At 45.4% G+C, this 22,261-nt stretch overlaps 1 protein-coding gene across 1 annotated transcript in view; it reads left to right on the forward strand.

The window, feature by feature from the left end:
- Window positions 1-16,486: 16,486 nt before the first annotated feature.
- UNC5B (unc-5 netrin receptor B) overlaps window positions 16,487-22,261 on the forward strand; it is a 261,952-nt gene continuing 256,177 nt past the window's right edge. The window contains exon 1 of the mRNA XM_070944943.1: window positions 16,487-16,577. Within this exon, the coding sequence (XP_070801044.1) occupies window positions 16,487-16,577 (91 nt within the window). The remainder of the gene's footprint in view (window positions 16,578-22,261) is intronic.

The raw sequence follows: 22,261 nt of genomic DNA on the forward strand, positions 1-22,261 counted from the left end.
AGCTTGCCTCTGACAAGAATACATTAGGTAGTCATCGGCCAACCTATTCCTTTCAGCCTCTCTGTGCCACCTAATGAAGTGGTATTTAATAACAGATCCTTATATGGGACACTACTTCGGTATTCCAGGGCTAAAGGTAGATCAAGAAATTAAAAAAAACCCCACAGATAGTCCTCAACTTACGACCATAATTGAGCCCAAAACTTCCGTTGCTAAGCGAGATGTTTGTTAAGTAAGTTTTGCCCCATTTTACGACCTTTCTTGCCACGGTTGTTAAATGAATCGCTGCAGTTGTTAAGTTAGTAATATGATTGTTAAATGAATCTGGCTTCCTCAGTGACTTTGCTTGTCAGAAGGTTGCAAAAAGTGATCACGTGACCCCGGGACATTGCAACCGTCATAAATGTGAGTCAGTTGGCAAGTATCTGAATTTTGATCACGTGACTATGGGGATGCTGCAACGGTCGTAAGTGTGAAGAACGGTCTTGAAGTCACTTTTTTCAGTGCTGTTGGAACTTTGAAGGGTCACTAAACGAACCGTTGTAAGTCGAGAACTACCTGTGTTGGGAAACAGCAGGCAAACCACATCCGTATCAAGCTAAGAAAACTGCACAGGCAGCTTAGATTATTATTTAAGAATATAACCCAGTTTTAGATTGTTAGAACTAAGCCAAAGTTGGCTTTAGAATCCACGTAAGCAGGCCCTGGATATTTCATGGTAGAAATCCATCTGCTGAATCCACCAATGTTATTTTTCTTCTTTTCTTTGTCTGGGGCAGGAGGGAAAATATCAGGGGATGGTTTTCAACTGGGACTGGATTAGACTACAGCAAGAGCAGCCTTCTTTTTTGTTGTTGTTCTGTCCCCAACCCCACGCACACACACCAACAGACGTTCAGGAGTTAAAGACCAAACCAGCCGGCAAAATCCTTTTCCTTATGATAACGGAACCTGGCAACAACCTAGTGGCTGCCTGCCAAGAGTTTATTATTTACAAAGAGGAGAGATAACTTCTCCCCACTTCTGATACATCAAAAGAAAGCAGCTCAATAATTACGGAATTCAATCAAGTCCAGAGATTCTTCAGCAAAGTCTTAAAGCAAAACTCTGGCAATGCAGAATGGCGTGGAAGCTTTCAGCTTTGTCCGTCACAAGGTTTGACTGGCCACCACGCTCCCTTTTATACCTTGTGGGGTGTGGTCCAGTGACTCAGCCTAATCTCGGGCACGCCTTTTCTTCTGTTGCACGCGCTTATCCCTGCGATGCTGGCGTGGGTCCAGCCAAGACTCATTACCCTCATCACTGTCCATCTGTGGCTGCGTGGACGTGCTTGGCCCTGGCCCTATCTCTTACCCTTCGGCGGACACCAAAGGCATTGCCAGAGAGGAGGGTCCTGGAGAGGGAGGCCTTGCCAACTCCTCCCCTTCACTCTCGGAGTCCTCTCCTGACGATGACACAGGCTCCGGTAACGGAGCCACAACAGTTGTTGAGATTTTTGTCAAGAAAATGTCACCAAGTATTTTTCAGACTACAAGACGCACCGGACTATAAGACGCACCTAAATTTACAGGAGGAAAACAAGAAAAAAGTCATTTTTGGCTTCCGCTTGTTGGATTTTCGCCCTCCCCAGCCCCCAGAAGCACTCTGCGGTGCTCCGCATGGCATGTTTTCACCAAAAACGGGCCCATTTTTGGGCTCCCAAGCCCTCTGTACTTCGCATTTTCACCCTCTCAGGCCCCCAGAAGCACTCTGCAGTGCTCTGCATGGCCCGTTTTTTCGAAAAACCTTTTTGGCGAAAATGGGCCATGCGGAGCACTGCAGAGTGCTTCTGGGGGCCTGAGAGGGTGAAAACATGAGGCACGGAGGGTTTGGAAGACCAAAACGCCCGTATTTGGTCTATAAGACGCACCTAAATTTTCACCCATATTTAGGGGGGGGGAAAGGTGCATCTTATACTCTGAAAAATACGGTAACCATCTTTACATCCTTGCCATTGATTTGACCAACACTGGCATCTCACCTTCTTTACACAGCTGGATTGCATTGTGGAATGTGGGGGGATGCAGGAGAGGGAGTGACAGAATGTGGGGGGTGGAGTTAGAACAGGAATCAACCTGGAATCTCTATGTAGACACAAGCAGAGTGGCTGCGTAGGGATTCTAGGCTGATCTCTCTCTTAACTCCGCCCCCAGGTTCAGCTACTCCTTCTCCTACAAGCGATGAGCCAACAGTCATTTTCTCACAGTTCTTTCACACATAGTAATGTGTAAAGGTAAAGGTAAAGGTTCCCCTCATACATATGTGCTAGTCGTTCCCGACTCTAGGGGGCGGCGCTCATCTCTGTTTCAAAGCCAAAGAGCCAGCACTGTCCGAAGACGTCTCCGTAGTCATGTGGCCGGCATGACTAAACTCCAAAGGCGCACGGAACGCTGTTACCTTCCCACCAAAGGTGGTCCCTATTTTTCTACTTGCATTTTTTACGTGCTTTCGAACTGCTAGGTTGGCAGAAGCTGGGACAAGTAACGGGAGCTCACCCCGTTACGTGTCACTAGGGATTCGAACCGCTGAACTGCCGACCTTTCAATCGACAAGCTCAGCATCTTGGCCACCAAGCCATCGCGTCATGTAATGTGTAATAATAATAATAATAAAAAGTAATGTGTGCTTGGCTTTAATTTCCTGAAGGAAAGGCAGGATATAAGTGCGATAAATTGATGTAATGTGTATCTGTGTAAAAATAAGCAACCTAATTTACATTGGTGACATGGGTGCACTGCCCCAGACTAAGATCTATTGCTGAGTACTCAGTAACAAGTCCTCATGTTGTAGTGGTATCTTTGGTGAATCTCCATATAGAGAAATTGCACGGCTCTAGTAGCCACCTTCACGAGCTACTAAAGGAAATTTCGAACAGTAGCAATGGTTTCTTCGGGGAAATCAATCCCATCATTGCTTTTCAAGTTTCAAAATCCCTTTGCAAAAAGCAGCAATTTCTCCGTTCACTCATGAGGAAGATTGACTTAATTTCTATGGCCATTCATCTCAACCAAATGATTGCAAGAGATGTATTAAAAGTAATCAGCCGCAGGCAAGCGGTCTTTTCTCCTAACCTTCATGTGATGTTTGTAAAAAGCAATCTGTGAATCCATCCTTCCTTCCTTCCTTCCTTCCTTCCTTCCTTCCTTCCTTCCTTCCTTCCTTCCTTCCTCCCTCCCTCCCTCCCTCCCTCCCTCCCTCCCTCCTCCCTCCCTCCCTCCCTCCCTCCCTTCCTTCCTCCTTCCTTCCTCCCTCCCTCCCTCCCTCCCTCCCTCCTTCCTTCCTTCCTTCCTTCCTTCCTTCCTTCCTTCCTTCCTTCTTCCCACCTCAGAATATTCTAATCTTATCTTCTTTCATCTCGCACAGACAAAACCTTATTCAAATGCTTCCTGTACTTGAAAATTTTCATGACCACAATTTCCCTTCATAATATAATAAGCATCAGCTTGGAGCAGACCAATTCCTAGCAACTAGTATAGGAGGGGGAAAGTAAGGAAGCTGGGGGAAAAATATATATATATATATATATATATAGTTTGTATCACTATAAACTCGCTCCAGATTTCATTCTTATATTCAAAATATATTAAAAAAAAAAAGAAAAAAGAATGGGAGCAGAAGGAAATGTTTACTTAGGGATGCTGAATATTTATAGGTTGGGCTGTTCCTCTGTTGCTTCCCAACATATGTCCGATTCGCACTTCTTTTTCTCTGCATACACACATTTGGTGTCATAAATTTGTCCTCTGTGAAACAGTCCTTTGCTGGCAATGGATGAGAAGAATTTGCTAAGCAGCTGCTGTCATCTTTTGCCCAACTACAATATCTAATACGTTCCATCACAACAAACGGAGTAATATCTCGGCTTCGCTTACTAGAACCTTGGGAGAATGTCCTTAGCAATCTTCCCAACAGGGGATCCAGTCGGTTGGTCTACCACTGAGAGTCACTGGATTTTTCAATTTAATTTAATTTTTTAAAATTTTAACTCAGAACTGGGGTATAACAGCTGAATCATTCTTCGCTGGAATTACACCTTGCCAGTTCAGTTGGAAAGTTGTTTATTTCAGACCAACATCCAAACCCAAAGGTTTCCAATCACTAAATCCAAAGGCAGGCCAACTCTCTCTGCAAAATGTTGGATTCCCACCACAAATAGAGCGGAGAGGAAGAGCTGATGCCTCCGTCTCCGAATTGGTTGGACAGTTCCTAGCAAACCCACTGTCAGGTTCCAGACTGGCGCCTGGAAAGAAGACAAACCAGGTTCCTGGCCATAGCAATCTTTTATCTGGCACTCCGGCACGATCCAACAATCAATCACATTGAGAAAATAGTCAGCGCTATTGCACAGTGCTCCCCACCAGCTTTTTAAAGTTTCCTGCGCTCCACCCATGACTCCACCCCCTAGCAGCACCCCTAACACAAGTTCGGCTTGCAACTCAGCCGACACCCCACCCCTTAATCCAGGCTGGCCGGGTAGTTCCTTAGACAAGCCGAGACTCAGCAAACACACCGAGGCTTCACTGTGTCAGCTGTCTAGTGGCCCCACCTCTCAGCTGTGCAGTGGAGATGGCAGCATCGGCTTCTGGGAACATGGCAGTGGTCACAGCAATGACGGGGGCTTCATGTTGTGTCTGGCATGGCGACGGGGGCACCAGTGCTGGTGTGGCCCGGACAAATCCACAAGCGGCATTGGACCCATCTGTGAGTCTCCTGGCCCCACCTGAATGGCAGCCCTGAGCATCGTCGCGTCAGGGCTGACTCCCACCAGAATGGCCGATGATCAGCAGGCAACTATTGACTTCTGTTTTGCAGTTGAAGGAACAGAGCTCAGCAAAGTTTGGGAGAAGCCTGCTTTCCTTCATGGAAAAATCTCTGTTGCTGAGTATTTGACTTTCTCCCATTTGCTGTTATTACCATGCTGGCATCTCACAGCTCTGATGGAATGGGAAATAGGAATAACTTTGTGGAACAGGAGGAAGAGCTGAAGTGGGATTCAGCTGGTTCAGACTGGTTCGGGCGAACCGGTTGTTAAAATTCTGCCCAGTTCGGTGAACTGGCTAATCCCGCCACCAGCTGGCCTTGTCTCCACCTGTTTTGGGGCTGTTTTTGAGGCCATTTTTCAGGTCATTTTCAGCCTATTTTGGATATTCAGTAGTAATAAATAAATAAAGAGAGGAACAGTACCTTGTTGATGCCTTTGAGGCGAGTGGCCGGGACGTGGGTCTGGGTACAATGCACCAAGATTTTGAAGAGGTAAGTAAGAAAAAAAAGTTTTTGCCCTCCCTGGCCCTCAGGAGCACTCTGCAGGCATCCCAAACCCTCTGCGCACCCTGTTTTTGTGAAAAACGGGCCCATTTTTCGCAAAAATGGGACAAGCATGGCAGGGCTTTGGGAGGCCAAAAATGGCTGTATTCGGTGTATAAGACCCACCAACATTTCCACCCTCTTTTAGGCATCTTACACTCAACAAAATATGGTATTCTGTAAAGCAGGAGTGTCAAATTCAAGGCCTGGAGGCCAAATCCGGCCCACGGGGTTCTTAGATCTGGCCTGTGGGCCGCCCTGGAAATAGCAGACTGGCCTGCCTCTGCAGTGCCTCTGCAGTGAAAACAGAGCTCAGGAGGGCTGCCTGCAGCCCTCCCGAGCTCCGTTTTTGCTGGCAGGGGGTTGCAGGAGGCCATTGCAGCTGAAAATGGAGTTCGGGAGCCTGTTTTCACTGGAAGAGCACTCAGGCCACCACAGGTGCCCCCAACACAAGTGACAACAAGCTGGCCACGGCCACCCTGGCCACGCCCACCCCACCCCCCCTGAGGTCAAACACAACCCTGATGCAGCCCTCAATGAAATCGAGCGACACCTCTGCTCTAAAGCACCTGGGGGCTAGGCAAGAAGTTATGGTTGAAAACTCATCAAAGAGAGATCCAATTTAGAAGTAAGGAGATATTTTTTCACAGTGAGAACAGTTATTCAATGGAACAGCTTACCTCCTGGAATTTTGGATGCTCTTGTCACTGGAGGTTTTCAAAAATAAGATTGGATAACCATTTCACTGGGATGGTTTAAGGTCTCCTGCCTTGAGCAGAGGGTTGGACTACAAGACCTCTGAGGTCCCTTCCAACCCTATGTTTCTATGTTCTATATAAGGAAGAAATAGCCCATTCAATTCAGGTAACATTTTCCCCTTGTTTAAGATGATAGCCTTCCATAACAATAAGCCTCCTGGGGCTCCCAACTCAGAGGAGGTATTCAGCAGGTTCTAACCAGTTCTGGAGAACTGATAGCAGAAATTTTGAGTAGTTCGGAGAACCGGTAAATACCACCTCTGACTGGCCCCGCCCAGGGGTGGATTCTAAATTTTTTTACTACTGGTTCTGTGGGCGTGGCTTATTTTGTGGATGTGGCTTGATGGTCATGTGACAATTCTTTAGGATTTAGCAGAGATACCGGTCTACCAGGCTTTTAACTGCTTGCAGAGCTGTACCAGTCTACCCATTTATTTTTGCAGGCACTGGTCTACTCATGTATTTTTATAGGCACCGGTCTACTCATGTATTTTTATAAGCACCGGTCTACTCATGTATTTTTGCAGGCACTGGTCTACCCATTTATTTTTGCAGGCACCAGTCTACTCATTTGTTTTTGGAGGCACCGGTCTACACCAAACTGCCTTTTACCACTGATCAGCTGTAAGGCGGCCCTTTGAAGCCCCACAGCAAGAGTTTAAACAGTTTTTTTCCTTATAGCCCATCAGCTGGGACTCAGGAGGCAGCAATAGATTGGGGGTGGGTCCAAATAAAAGGTAAGAATAATGTGGCGGAGGCGGGGGGCAGAACCGGTTCGGTGATGTCATATCGTCACTGCTACTGGCTCGGTGGAACCGGGCCGAACCGGGAGGAACTCACCACTGGCCCCGCCCCCATCTATTCTCTGCCTCCCGAGTCCCAGCTGATCGGGAGGAAATAGGGATTTTGCAGTAACCTTCCCCTGGAGTGGGGAAGGAATGGAGATTTTACAGTATTCTCTCCCACCAAGTCACACCCACCAAACCACACCTACAGAACTGGTAGTAAAAAAAATTGAATCCCACCATTGTCCCAACTGTATTCCTAGAGTGATTTAGATAGGTTGATCTGAATAGCCATACTTCTTTGTCACAGTTCTCCATTGCAATATTATCCTGCAAACTGTAAATCTCAAGGACCCAAAATATTACGATTGTGGTCATGCACTCCTCTTTGAACATGCAGCAGTGGAATCAAATCAATTGGATTTATTTATTTTTTTTCTGACTAGCAGTGACTTCCTGTTGTGTGTGCTGGAAAAACAGCTAAAAGTTGCACTAAAGGGAGAGCGGTAATTCTCAGTCTAAGAGTCAAACCGTCGCCCATCCAATTTACTACTCAGCTGGACAGAAGAGCCAGGTCTGTATAGAGTAAGTTTCTGAACATGTTAGCTGTTGCTTAAGTCTCAGAGCGGGATGACACCCATTCAAAGAAATGGAGAACTTGCAATAGAGCCTGGATAGACTGCAGGTGCAATATTTATTTTTAATGTATTTATCATGTTTAGGAATTGCCACTCTCCCTCACAGAGGGACTCTGTGAATAGCTGAATATCATGAGATTTTTGGGCAGTTGTGGCAACCAATCCTTGGTTGTATAAATAGGCATAGAATCAAAATCACATGAAGTATTAGTACCGCTTCATAAATAGAATAGAATAGAATAGAATAGAATAGAATAGAATAGAACAGAACAGAACAGAACAGAACAGAACAGAACAGAACAGAACAGAACAGAACAGAATTCATTCTTTATTGGCCAAGTGTGATTGGACACACAAGGAATTTGTCTTTGGTGCATATGCTCTCAGTGTACATAAAAAGAAAAGATACATTCGTCAAGAATCATAAGGTACAACACTTAATGATAGTCATAGGGTACAAATAAGCAATCAGGAAACAATATCAATATAAAGCTTAAGGATACCAGCAACAAGGTTACAGTCATACAGTCATAAGCAGGAGGAGATGGTTTATAGGAACTATGAGAAGAGTAATAGCAATGCAGACTTAGTAACTAGTTTGACAGTGTTGAGGGAATTATTTGTTTAGCAGAGTGATGGCGTTTGGGAAAAAACTGTTCTTGTGTCTAGTTGTGTGTGGTGTGCAGTGCTCTATAGCGTCATTTCGAGGGTAGGAGTTGAAACAGTTTATGTCCAGGATACGAGGGGTCTGTAAATATCTTCACAGCCCTCTTAGTAAGGCCACACCTGGAATACTGCATCCAGCTTTGGTCACCACATTACAAAAAAAAAAAAAAAAGATGTTGAGATTTTTGAAAAAGTGCCAAGAAGAGCAACTAAGATGATTAAGGGCTCTGGTGGCTCAGCAGACTAAAGCACTGTTATTAACCTTCACTTACATCTGCTGCCTGCAATTACTGCAAATTCAAATCTCATCAGGCTCAACGTTGACTCAGCTTTCCATCCTTTCTAAGGTAGGTAAAATGAGGACCCAGATTATGGGGGCAATAAACTGACTTTGTATAAATATACAAAAAGTATGAAGGCTATTGCTTAACTCATTGTAAGCTGCCCTGAGTCTCCGGAGAAGGGCGGCATATAAATCAATTTTTTTTTTTAAAAAAAAAAAGGGGCCTGGAGACAAAAACATATGAAGAAAGGTTGCAGGAATTGGGTATGGCCAGTCTAAAGAAAAGAAGAACTAGGGGTGGGCACGATAACAGTGTTTCAATATTGGAAGGGCTGCCTCAAAGAAGAAGGGGATCAACCTATTTTTCAAAGCACCAGAATGCAAGACAAGAAACGATGGATTGAAACCAGTGTTGGGTTCCTCCCGGTTCGGCCGAACCGGTAGCAGTGACGATATGACATCACCGAACCGGTTCTCTTTATTCGGGAGCTGGGCCCTCCTGCCCCGCCCGCATTATTCTTACCTTTTATTTGGCCCCGCCCCCAATCTATTCACTGCCTCCTGAGTCCCAGCTGATGGCTAGAAGGAAAAAAACTGTTTAAACTCTTGTTGTGGGGCTTCAAAGGGCCGCCCTACAGCTGATCAGTGTTAAAAGGCAGTGTGGTGGTAGACTGGTGCCTCCAAAAACAAATGAGTAGACCGGTGCGTCCAAAAACAATGGGTAGACCAGGACACTCCAAGAACAAATGGGTAGACCAGTACAGCTCTGCAAACAGTTAAAAGCCTGATAGACCAGTACCTCTGCTAAATCCTAAAGAATTGTCACATGACCATCAAGCCACGCCCACAAAATAAGCCATGCCCACAGAACTGGTAGTAAAAAATTTTAGAACCCACCCCTGATCGAAACTAATCAAGGAGAAAAGCAACCTGGAATTAAGGAGAAACTTCCTAACAGTGAGGACAGTTAACCAGTGGAACAGCTTGCCTTCAGAAGTTGTGGGTGTTTCATCACTGGAAACTTTTAAGAAGAGACTGGACAGTCACTTGTCTGAAATGGTATAGGGTTCTCCTGCTTGAGGAGGGGGTTGGACTAGAGACCTCCAAGATCCCTTTCAACTCTATTCCGATTGATTGATCTTCTCAGGAACAAGACCAGGGGTGAAATCCAGCAGGTTCTGACAGGTTCTGGAGAACCGGTAGCGGAAATTTTGAGTAGTTCAGAGAACCGGCAAATACCACCTCTGGCTGGCCCCAGAGTGGGGTGGGAATGGAGATTTTCCAATATCCTTCCCCTGCCATTCCCACCGAGCCACACCACGCCCATCAAGCCTGACCCACAGAACCGATAGTAAAGAAAAAAATCTGAATTTCATCACTGAATATGACCCATGTTCCGGAGGGGCTTATTTACTGATTACTGGGTGTCAAGTCACAACCGAAGGGTACGTATTTCAGCTAAACAGCACCTATTTTTATTTTACGTGCATACTTTTTAGGACCAGCGTATTTTCTATTGAAGTGTCTGACACATCTCTGTGATCAAAGCAGAAGGACAGAACAATAATAGTTTGCATCAGTTGAAGCCAAAAGACTCAAAAAACACTTCTTCAAAGGACAGTAGAAAAAGGAGAGCTTTTACAAAGGCAGCAGAGCTTTCTCCACCACTGAATTCTGCCCAAGGCTAGAAGCTGACTGTCTGTTCCCCTCCACCCATGGTTCCAAAGCCAAATTAGGTTGGCAACTGAATCTCCCTTTAGTGTTGGGTTGTTTCAGTGCTGGGATAATGTTCCCTGTCTGATAACATTTCTGAAGCTAATCTACAGGTTACAGGAGACAGTCTGTCCTCCTCTCTGAGAAGAGAAGCAGAAGAAATATCTCCGAGACAGTAGAGCCAAGCTGCCAAGCCCAGCATGTTTCAGACGAGGCCATAGCCTCACAAATTTTGGGCCTTTCCCCTCTTTCTGAACTACAACTTCCAACATCCAAACAGGCTGCAGATTCCCTGCTAGATTTATATCACTCTTTGCCCCTAGAAGCTCAAGAGGGCAGACATAATACTTATTCCTTATCTTCGTGGACACCTAAGCAGAACAATACAACCTGGAAGATAAAGGTATGCCATTTCTGTAGCAACAGCAATAGCGCCTAGACTTATATACCACTTCACAGTGCTTTACAGCTCTGTCTAAGCCAGGGGTGTCAAACTGGATTTCTTTGAGGGCCAGATCAGCTTTGTAGTACTCCTCTGCGCGGCCCATTTTTGGCTTCCCCAACCTCCAGCAGCACTCTGCTGGCCCAAAACAGGCCGCACAGAGGCCTCCCATGCAGCCCATTTTTGGCTGGCTGGGGAGGTCGAAAACAGGCCGCAGGGGGGCCGCACACGGCCTGTTTTGGCCAGCAGAAGGCTGGTCCTTTGGTATTTCCAGGCCACAGGTCTTGAGTTTGACACCCCTGCTCTAAGCGGTTTACAGAGTCAGCCTATTGCCCCCAACAACCTGGGTCCTCATTTTATTGACCTCGGAAGGATGGAAGGCTGAATTTACCTTGAGCCAGTGAGGATCGAACACCTCTCAGTGGGCAGAGTTTGCTTGCAATACTGCATTCTAACCACTGCACCACCATGGCTTCTGTACTAATAAAAAAAATAAAATAGTAGGACTGATGAATATAGGCAAATAGTCACCAGGAATTAAATTGAACTCTCCATAACCTTTATTTGGGTCAACATAAAAGGAGTTTTCTGGTTATTTGTTCTAAATCAGGGGTGTCAAACTCAATTCCATTGAGGGCCACATCAGGGTTGTGTTTGACCTTGGGGGGGTGGCAAGAGTGGTATTTGCTTACCTTTTGTACCGGTTCACAAATGTGAGCACACGCCACCTCTGTGCATGCGCAGGGCCTTCCGCGCATGTGCAGAGCATCAAAAACAGGATGTGATGACGTCTGGGTGGGTGGGTGGGCGGAGCTTCCCACAGCCATGGCTACCGGTTCGCCCAATCCAGATAGAACCGTCTGAATACCATCACTGGCAGGGGGGGCGTGGCCAGGAGAGGCGTGACCAGCTCAATGTCACTTGCTCCGTTTTCATCTGCGACGGCCTCCTGCAGCCCACTGCCAGCGAAAATTGAGCCCGGGGGGCGGACTGCGTGCAGCCCTCCCAGGCTCCTTTTTTGCTGGCAGAGGCACCGCGGGCCGATCCTTCGCTGATTCCAAGGCGGCCCTGCGAGTCAGATCGAACCACCCTGCTGGCTGGATCTGGCCTGCGGGCCTTGAGTTTGACACCAAGTTGAGTTCTAGATGATCTATATGTGAAGATAAATGTAAGAAGATAAGCGTAAAGGTTTCCCTTGTCCAATTGTGTCCCATTCTAGGGAGCTCATGAATTAACTAGGGCATCTTTCAGAAACTTCACACAATGCTTATCTCTGTTTCTTAGCTGAGGGAGCCAGCGTTGTCTGAAGACACTTCCGTGGTCATGCTGCCAGCATGACTATATGCCGAGGCGCACAAAACATTGTTACCGTCCTATCCCACCGAAGTGGTGCCTATTTATCTACTCACATTTAAATGCTTTTGAATGGCTAGGTGGGCAGGAGCTGGGGCAAATAACAGGAACCCACCCCATCACACAGTGCTCGGGTCTTGAACGCCGGGCTTTCAGCTTTCCAGCTGACAAGCTCAGCATCTTTAACAGCTGCATGCTAGTTTAATGAAGCGAAAAAACTCTCCTGTACCCAAATGAGAACACTTTTCCAACTCTTTGAAATTAAAACTCAGAGAGCAGCAATACTTGCATTCCATCAATGTTGCCATCTTGGAAGTTTATACTTCATGCCCGAAGTATAAATGGATGGGGGGGGGAATCAAAGGAACTTTTCCCCCTCTTCTTCTGTTCATCATCAGCATTTCAAGGTCTATCTAAAAAGGCACAATAGATGTGGTCCATTGTCTAGGCCAGGTGTCAGCAACCCGTGGCTCTGGAGCCGCATGTGGCTCTTTCATCCCTCTGCTGCGACTCCCTATCCCTGGTCGGCGCCACAATTTTGAGATGAGCCTCTGATTTGGGGGAGGGAAGCACAGTGCGCCAGGAGGAGACTCTATGGCAAGGGGCGGGTTTTCCGGTCAGCTCCACAATTGAGAAGGCTTTTGGTTAGGACAGGTAGAAGAAAAAGGACACTGCACTAGGAGGAGACTCTATGGTCGGGGAACTGGACTTCCGGTCGGCTCCAGAATTGAACGGGGGGCTTCCGGTTAGGATCTTTGGGGCTCTTTGGGGGTTTAAGGTTGCCAACCCCCAATGCCTAGACAAAAATTGTCTAGGCATAGACAATTTTTGTTCCCAGAGCTGAGGGTCACATAGCTCTGGAACAGATTGTAATTCTCCACAATAACTGCAAATGTGTCTATGGTTCTGATTTTAGGAAGGAAGCTCATAGCTCGTTCCCATTTCATCCTTTCCCCATTGCAGATCTTAGCAGAAAAGTGTTCTGTGTTGTTTCGTGAAACACCACCTTGAAGTCATTGTAGAAGAATCATGTCCATCTATGGAGGCCAGAATTGGAAATTCCATCTGATTTCTGATGGTTTTTGCTCCCTTGAAGTCAGAGAGAAAGCTAATTCACTGCATATAAAAATAAAATATGTCCAATAGCCATTGTTTAAAACCCATCTGATTCTCCGTTTGGCTTTGGCAATAAATCAATAAATTGAAGATAAACGTCAGCAAATCCTAACTTGAGTTTGTGGGCATGTGCCTATAAAAAAGGAGTTAGCTGTCCCTAGGCAAGCATAGGATCAGAGCAAATGAGTTTAATATATTTATTAGAAGCTAAATTAGATTAAAGGAAGCACCTGGCATGCTAGAACATCCATTTAATACAAAGACTGTAGAAATGACCATGGCCCACAAGTTCTCTTTAATCATAACCTCAAATCACAGATGGCTTTTTCCTGGACATTCTTTCCAGATACTCTAGAAAAATGTGGATGAGAGTAAGCTGGCAGGAATAGCCAACACCCTAGATGATAAGCTGGATCTTGACAGACTTGAACCCGATCTAACCAAATAAAATTCAATGTACAGAAAAGTAAAGTCTTACACTTAGGCAAGAAAAATCATAAATACACATAAAGACTGTGTGAAACCAGGCTTAATAGCAGTAACTGTGAGAGGGATCTTGGAGTCTTAGTGGACAGCCAGCTAAATATGAGCCAGCGGTGTGCAGCAGCAGCCAAAAAAGCCAATGCAATCCTAAATAGGAGCCTTGGAAGTACAGTGGTCTAAGGCACGCTGTTATTAAGCTGGTTATTAAGACCAGCTGCCTGCAATTACTGCAGGTTCGAATCTCGCCAAGGCTCAAGGTTGACTCAGCCTTCCATCCTTTCTAAGGTAGGTAAATTGAGGACCCATTTGTGGGGGCAATAAGCTGACTTTGTATAAATATACAAAAGGATGAAGGCTATTGCTGAGCACATTGTAAGCCGCCCTGAGTCTCTGGAGAAGGGCGGCATATAAATCAAATTAAAAAAATAAATAAAAACAATTGCATTAACAGAGGCATACAATCAAGATCAAGTGAGGTCCTAATTCCACTCTATAAAGCCTTAGTAAGACCACACCTAGAATACGGCATCCAGTTTTGGTCGCCATGATATAAAAAAGATGTTAAGACACTAGAAAAAGTGCAGAGAAGAGCAACCAGGATGATTAAGGGATTGGAGGCTAAAACATATCAAGAACGGTTACAGGAACTGGGCATGGCTAGTCTAGTAAAGAGAAGGACCAGGGGAGACATGATAGCAGTGTTCCAATATTTGAGGGGTTGCCACAGAGAGGAAGGGCGTCAAGCTATTTTCCAAAGCACCCGAAGGCCGGACAAGGAATAATGGATGGAAACTGATCAAGGAGAGATTCAACCTAGAAATAAGGAGAAATTTTCTGACAGTGAGAACAATCAACCAATGGAACAGAAGTTGCCTTCAGACGTTGTGGGAGCTCCATCACTGGAAGCTTTCAAGAAGAGACTGGACAGCCATCTGTCAGAAATGGTGTAGGGTCTCCTGCTTGGGTGGTGGGGGGGTTGGACAATAACCTACAAGGTCCCTTCCAACTCTGTTGTGTTATTCTGTTAAGCTAAAGCTCCTCTGTCTTGTGCACATTTAGAACAGAACATCATCAGAGTTGAAAGAGATCTTGAAGGTCTTCTAGTCCAACCTCCCTGGTCAAGCAGGAGAACCTATACCACACAAGACAAATGGTTGTCCAGTCTCTGCACCCACAACCTCTGAGGACAAGCTATTCACTGGTTGATTGTTCTTACCGTCAAGAAATTTCTCCTTAGTTCTAGGTTGCTTCTCTCCGGCGGGTGGGGATAGGGGTGGGGTTGGACTAGAAGACCTACAAGGTCCCTTCCACCTCTGTTAATCTGTCTAATGTCATTTTCGTACAGCAGTTGCTTCTGCTTGGTCCCAAAGCAATTTAATTGGGAAGGTGATTGTTTTACAAAGTAATGGAATATTAAAAGGATAGCCTTCCATGTTCGATTTTAACATTGTTCCATTTCAGTGGTGAAGAATATAATACGAAGGTAGGCTTGTAGTGTAAGTAAGAATTCTTCAAGACTTTATCCAAGAAAAAGGTGCCATTCCACAGAAATTTATAAATATCAATTACCCACCCCTCTCTTTTACACACAACCTCCCTCGGCCATAATATAATTGAAAAGTACATCTCCAAACTCTGTTCTAAGGAATATTCCAAACCGCAACGGTAACTCCCTCTGGAGCTCCGGGTGGCCCCTCGACCTTCGCTCTTTCCGCCATGGCCTGAAAACGTGGCTATTTCACCTGGCCGCCCTGGACTGATGGGGGTTTTAATAGAATTTTAACTGGGTTTTTATTGAATTTTTGTTAATTTTAACCTGGATTTTTGTTTTAATGGTTTGTTTCTTTTGCTTTAATTGTTGTGAGCCGCCCCGAGTCCATTGGAGATAGGGCGTCATACAAGTTCCATAAATAAATAAATAAATAAGAAAGAAAGAAAGAAAGAAAGAAAGAAAGAAAGAAAGAAAGAAAGAAAGAAAGAAAGACCCTTCCAAGGTCCCTTCCAGCTCTATTCTATTCCTGCTTTGGGAAGAGAGAGAGAAAGAGAGGCCAAAAGACTTATTGGATTTGCCCTCTATTCGGCACAATTTCCTAAAAGCCCAGGTGCGTTAACGCAGCGTCCAAGCGACGACACGCAGGGAAGGGCGGTCGGGTCGCTCGACGATCGTCAAACCAGCGCGGCGAGAGACTCCAGCTCCGAAGATTAGGAAGCGGGCTGCGGCGCCACGTTTTCCTCCCAGCCCGAGCCCTGTAGTTGCGTAGGCCGTCGGGAACTCCCTGCCGTCCCCCCCCCCCACTCCCTCCTTTCGCTCTGCCGGTTCCTTCGCTCCGCCCGTCTCGGTCCTCCCCAGCGGAGCCCCGAGCTCCAGTTCTTCTGGCTCCTGGGTTGCTTCTGCGTGCGGGACACCTTGGGCAGTGTGGCAGGAGGCTGGCTGGCGATCGGAGGCAAGGAAGCGGCTCGCTGACAAGAGCCGCGGCGGGTCCGGCTCCAAAACGAAGAAAGGGGGAAAGCCTCGCTTTGCAGGGATGCAAGCCGTCCGGCAGCCTCGCCTGGCTCTCTGATCCCGCCCGGCTTCGCTGCGGGTCCCAAGTTGGGCAGAGTGAAGAGGAGCGCCGCAGCCTTGGCACCGAGGGAGCGATCCGGCGGCCAAGGGACCCCGCTGCCCTAACTCGCCTCCCGCTGCTTTGCTGCCTCCAAAGTTGCTGGAGGAGGAGGAGGAGGAAGAGGAGGAGGAGGAAGAAGAAGAAGAGGCGCGGGGGAAGGGGGGGGGCTTCGCGTGGGGAGGCTGGAGGCTCCTTCGGAGAGGAGGGCGTCTCTGGAGACCGGCGAGAAGAAGAGCGAGGGAGGCGCCGTCGTCGCCGCCGCCGCCACCGCTGCTGCCACCACCGTCGCCTTAGCCGGGCGCGATGCCTTCTGCCTGGAGCCGAGGAGCGTCTGGCCCCGGGGTGATCGCCCTGCTTCTGCTAGCCCTTGGCAACCTGGGACTTTGCCACGCAGGTAAATTAAGCGCATCTCGGCCCAGCTGGGGGGGGTGGTGGTGGTGGTGGAAACAAACAAACAAACAAAAAAAAAAAAAAACACGCGCGTCCTGTTTTGCTCGCGCCCCGCTTCTCGCCGATGGATGCTTTCGTTCCACAAAGTCGGTTCGAAGGAGAGGAAGGGAAGGCGCTGCTTTCCTTTCCTCGGTCGGGAAAGTTTTCCTGAGCTTCCCGGGCACCATCTCCCACCCCCCCCTCCCACCACCTACCCGCTTCGTTCCCGCTCCCATCCCCATCCTATGCCTCGCCTGGATTCTGGATTCTTTCAGCGGCGCCTCGGACTTTGAGAACAGCTTTGCGGAGGGGGGGGGGGGAGGCGGGAGAGATAGATAGATAGATAGATAGATAGATAGATAGATAGATAGATAGATAGATAGATAGATAGATAGATAGACACAGAGAGAAGATAGATATGATAGAGAAGATAGATACAGTGAGAGAAAGATAGAGAGAGAGAGAGAGAGAGAAGAAAGAAAGAAAGAAAGAAAGAAAGAAAGAAAGAAAGAAAGAAAGAAAGAAAGAAAGAAAGATAGATAGATAGATACACACAGAGAGAAGATAGATATGATAGAGAAGATAGATACAGTGAGAGAAAGATAGATAGATAGATAGATAGATAGATAGATGATAGATAGATAGATAGATAGATAGATAGATAGATAGATAGATAGATACAGAGAGAAGATAGATATGATAGAGAAGATAGATAGATACAGTGAGAGAAAGATAGTTAGATACACACACAGAGAGAGAGAGAGAGAGAGAGAGAGAGAGAGAGAGAGAGATAGAATGTAGATAGATAGATACAGAGATAGATACAGAGAGAGAAGATAGATATGATAGAGAAGATAGATAGATACATGATAGATGGATGGATAGATGGATGGATGGATGGATAGATAGATGGATGGATGGATGGATGGATGGATGGAAGGAAGAGAGAGAGAGAGAGATGAAAGGAAAAGGGAGAAAGTGCTTCGAGCGTTCCTTGTCCCGGCGGCTTCCCCTTCTTGCTTCCCCGGTTCGGGCAAAGCTCCGCAGGACGTGGCGCTGCAGCCCGCAGCTTCTTGTGGCCGGTGCCGCGGAGGCGACGCTTCCCGCAGCTCTTGAACCTAGGATGAGGAAGATGGGGGGGGGAGGAGGAAAGGAGCGCGCGCTTCAAGGTTTCTGGGATCCGGGAGAAGGAGGCGCGATGGACGGGCTGCCAGCGCGGAGGGGACCGCGGGGGACGGCGCCAAGGGCTCGGTGTCTCCCCCCCCCCGCCCAAAAAAAAAAAAAACCACGGAGAAGCGGCGGGGTCGGGAGAGCTTTGGCTTCCCGAAGCCCGATCCTGCTCCGACTTTGGCTGAGAAGTTTCCGCGAGGTTCCTTGGCAGGTAAGGTTAAGTTGCGCGAAGTGGAGTTTGGAAAGGCAGGCGGTGAACTGGATGGGAAGCAAACTTTCCCTTTTTGCTGAATCTCGTCTCTGAATGGATGGATGGATTGGGGGGTGGGGGGGCGAGTTTTGGACGACTGGGGGTGTGTCCTTGGAGGTCTGCTTCGGCCTGACTCGATGCTGCGGGCATTTGAGTGGGAACATTAAAACCGGGTCGTTTCACTTCTTCCAATTTGGGGAGTTAGCCAAGCTTGGCCTAAATTCCAGAGGATTTTTTCCTGCTGTCTATTATTTATCAAAGATGTGCCCCGTTGGCCTCTAAGCCACTACATTCGTTGCTAAGGCTGATTTAATAACCATGTAAGGTTAACAATGAGGAATATCTATTATTATTATTATTATTATTATTATTATTATTATTATTATTATTATTATTATTATTATTATTATTATTATTATTAGAAAGAGAAATCCCTAGTACAGATATCCAGATTAATCCAGGGTTAATCCAACACTGTGACCATTGACTTGTGGGGGTCTGGTATTTTTTTTAAACCAGGTCCTGTAAGTCAAGTAGTGAGAAATAATGCCCTGACTGTTGTGAAGAATCACAACTTCTTAAAAATTTATACCCTATGACTATCATTAAGTGTTGTACCTTATGATTCTTGATGAATGTATCTTGTCTTTTGTGTACACTGAGAGTTTATGCACCAAAGAGAAATTCCTTGTGTGTCCAATCACACTTGGCCAATAAAGAATTCTGTTCTGTTCTGTTCTGTTCTGTTCTGTTCTGTTCTGTTCTGTTCTGTTCTGTTCTACCCTACCCTACCCTACCCTACCCTACCCTACCCTACCCTACCCTACCCTACCCTATTCTATTCTATTCTATTCTATTCTATTCTATTCTATTCTATTCTATTCTATTCTATTCTAAAAAATACTGTATATTCAAAACCAGGCAAGGAAGGGCCTGGTTTTTCTCATGGACTGTTTGTGTTGTGTAGCTAAAGGGCAGGAATTGTCCTGATTAAAGGTATATGAAAAATGCCAGGAGAATTAATTCTGCTACTTTTCCTTTCCTTCAAGGAAAACAAACTATAGACCATAGTAGACAGAAGCACTGATTATTAGGAGGCATTTTATTTGACAGTACTGTAGAGAGATCTTGGTTTGCAAAATAGCATATTTCAGGTAAAATTGGGCTGCAAAAATCCAGATGACCACTAGGTGGCCACAAAGTGTTTTCTGTCCCTCTTGGCTGGTAACTTTGCCATTGCCTGGATTTGGTACCCTGGTTCTCAGACTGGGCTGTTCATTTGAGTTGATCCCCTGACTTCAGCCGGCTTCTGCTGTTTTCAGCTGCAGCCCAAATGCACATTTATTTTTCCCTCTGGAGAAGAACTTTGAACTTTAAAGGGACTTAATTCTAATATACAACCAGAGTTAATTTGGGATCCACAGGCTATAATTTCATCCTGTAACTTCCTTAAGTCCCGAGAAAGCGTCTTGATTTTAGAAGAAAACCCAATGAAACATACAAAGAACGGATTCCTATTTCTTCCTCAAAGAGCTTTAAGGTTGAGGTCTATCAAAATGACCGGGGGGGGGGGGGGACACTTCACTTTGTGAAGTTATTTATTTGGGGGAATTAATTCCACTAAATGCTTGGGTGATGCATTTAGGAATTATATGTGTATGTGCACCTCTGTATTAGAAAGACAAAAAAATTATTTGGTTTCTCTTTAGTATTAGTGTATTAGTTGTTTTAAAAACATATGTGAACTCTTTCTGAGTCCTTAAATTTCTTCAGATTAATATAGCTGAAATGATGGTGTATTTAATAGAGATAATTATTTTGCCTAAAAATATGGACACAAGCATTTAAATAATGGAGAGGCGCTGCTTTAGTTGAATTTGTTTGAATCTTCCACTATAAATATATCAATTCAGTAGATAAATATTTATTCCACCCCACAGGAACAGTTTTTCCCTCAGTGGAAAGAATGAGCAAAGTGGAAAAAAAAATCCCATGTCCTTTAACTCCCTTTCCCTCGATTTAATCTCTAGTGTGACCTAAGTAGAACCCCCTCATTTTCTATTTCATGTTCTCCTGCGAGTAGTTTGAGGGCAGATGCTTTGAGGTGGTCCATTCAATATGAAGCCAAGCCATTCTGACAAGATAATCTAGTGACAATTTTGGTGAAAACTGATGATGGATGAGAATGTCCCTAATTGCTGATAGTTACTATGTATGTTGAGCAGCTGTTATTCAGTACACTGGATGCATTGTTTATAGGGTGCTGTTTGCTCTTGTTCCAGAAGAGCTGGCTTGTAATTAACTGGAATCATATTATAATTTGTATAGAGTCTGGTATTTTAAAGATCTATTTTGAAGTTGCAGTTAATGATAGAGGGGGGAAAACGGAATATGAGAAGAGTACAGTGTTTAAAGGGATCCTGGAATGTAAAATAGGACTTTGTGCTAAAAGAAATTCTCTTTGTGCATTTATAAATATGCTTTCGTGCACACTTTAAAGAGGGTTGAGCTGAAACACTGGGTTTTTTTTTTCAAGTGCAGGGTCTTATTTGTATCCCAACCATCTGCTAGACTATAGGAAAAATTGAGAGGATGGGGAAGGATAGCCATAAAACTGGCTAAAACATAAAAGGGAGCTGGTTCCTTAAAAAACAAAAAATCGTGCCACCTCAGATAACCTGCTTTAGGAATAAATGACCACAAGAAAGAAAGAATGGGATAGGGTAGGAGAGTACGAATGACTGCCCCTGCTGTTAACTCCAGCTTTAAGCTGTATTTGAACCTTATCGATGTTTCATTTTGCCGGCTGAGCAAATGATAAGCCTGTTGAGCAATATTTTATTTAATAATCATGCTAGGCAGAACTATTACTTGGATTTCAGGCATTCAGGCTTCTTGCTGTGGAAATGGCATGAAGACAATAATAATTTAAACTCTCAAGAAATGCCTTTTCGGGTTCTCCAGTACTGCATCAAATATCAGCTTGAATTATATTTACCCCACGCGGGTACATCACAGTTTATTGAGACAGAGTCAGGTTCTTAACTTTTCTTAACCCTTTTGAGCAAGGACTAAGTTGCTTTGTAAAACGTAGAGGAATCCTAATGCTTGTAACTGTGGAAACGTGAATCTTTTAGATTTTCCTACTTTTCTTGCTTTGCCCTCTCTATCCTTGGGGTTATTTTAGTTGGTTTACAGCAGTTTTTTCAAACGTGATAACTTTTAAGATGTATAGACTTGAAGTCCCAGAAAGAGGCCAGGCTGGAGAATTCTGGGAGTTGAAGTCCATACCTCTTAAAGTTGGCAAGTTTAGAAAACACTGCTCCTACATCAAAATGATGCTTTCAGATAGGTTGCAGATTCCTGGAGTATCTGCAGGATTATAGTTCTTATATGTTTTTTCTCTCTCTTACACACACACACACACACACACACACACACACACACACACACACACGAGAAACTTCTGCTTGAAACAATAGAATCACTAACCCAGGTTCTCTTAGTTCCTGGCCCAGGACTGTCCAAGCATTTCTAGAATAGATTAGGCATTTAAATCTCCTTGCTTTGTGCTACTCCCATTCTAGCAACTCACAATTGCATCTAGATACTGTATGCAATCTATGCTTTGTAACTTTTTACAACCTGGACCATCAATAAGAAGGTGGTGTGAAGTCTCCTTTTGAGTGTAGATACAAAAGGATGTACTTGGCTGCCTATCTCACAAGACAGGAAAGAAACCATAAAATCTGATGGCTGCAGAGTATGGGATAGATCCTGACAATAAATATGAAGGGCTTGGTGTTCCCTGACAGACAGGAACAAGCCAAAGAATTTATATATGTCCTTGAAAATGACTTCGAAGGCTTTTTAACTGTACAGGCCATTCTCCTCCCTCCTTGTAAAAGCAGAAGAAGCCTTTAATAAGCCCAGCAATGTGTCACTAGATAAATCTGCAGCTTTGCAGATCTGCTCATGGCCAGAAGCATCTTGAGGCAAACATGTCTTGTGGGAGAAAATTGAAAGGGAAAACTTGTTTTTACAATATAATTAAAGTGCCGGAATTTTTGCAGAATGTATCACCTTCAATAGTACATGCAAACTGTGCCACTTCCAGCCCAGGCTTTCCGACACCTCCTGAGTTCATTGGAAACTAAAATCAAAGAGAGGAGCAACCTGGAATTAAAGAGAAACTTCCTAACAGTGAGGACAAATAACCAGTGGAACAG

Source organism: Pituophis catenifer, unplaced genomic scaffold, assembly GCF_029215685.1.
Source record: "Pituophis catenifer annectens isolate HBS135680 unplaced genomic scaffold, rPitCat1.0.hap2 SCAF_6, whole genome shotgun sequence".
Taxonomy (NCBI): domain Eukaryota; kingdom Metazoa; phylum Chordata; class Lepidosauria; order Squamata; family Colubridae; genus Pituophis; species Pituophis catenifer.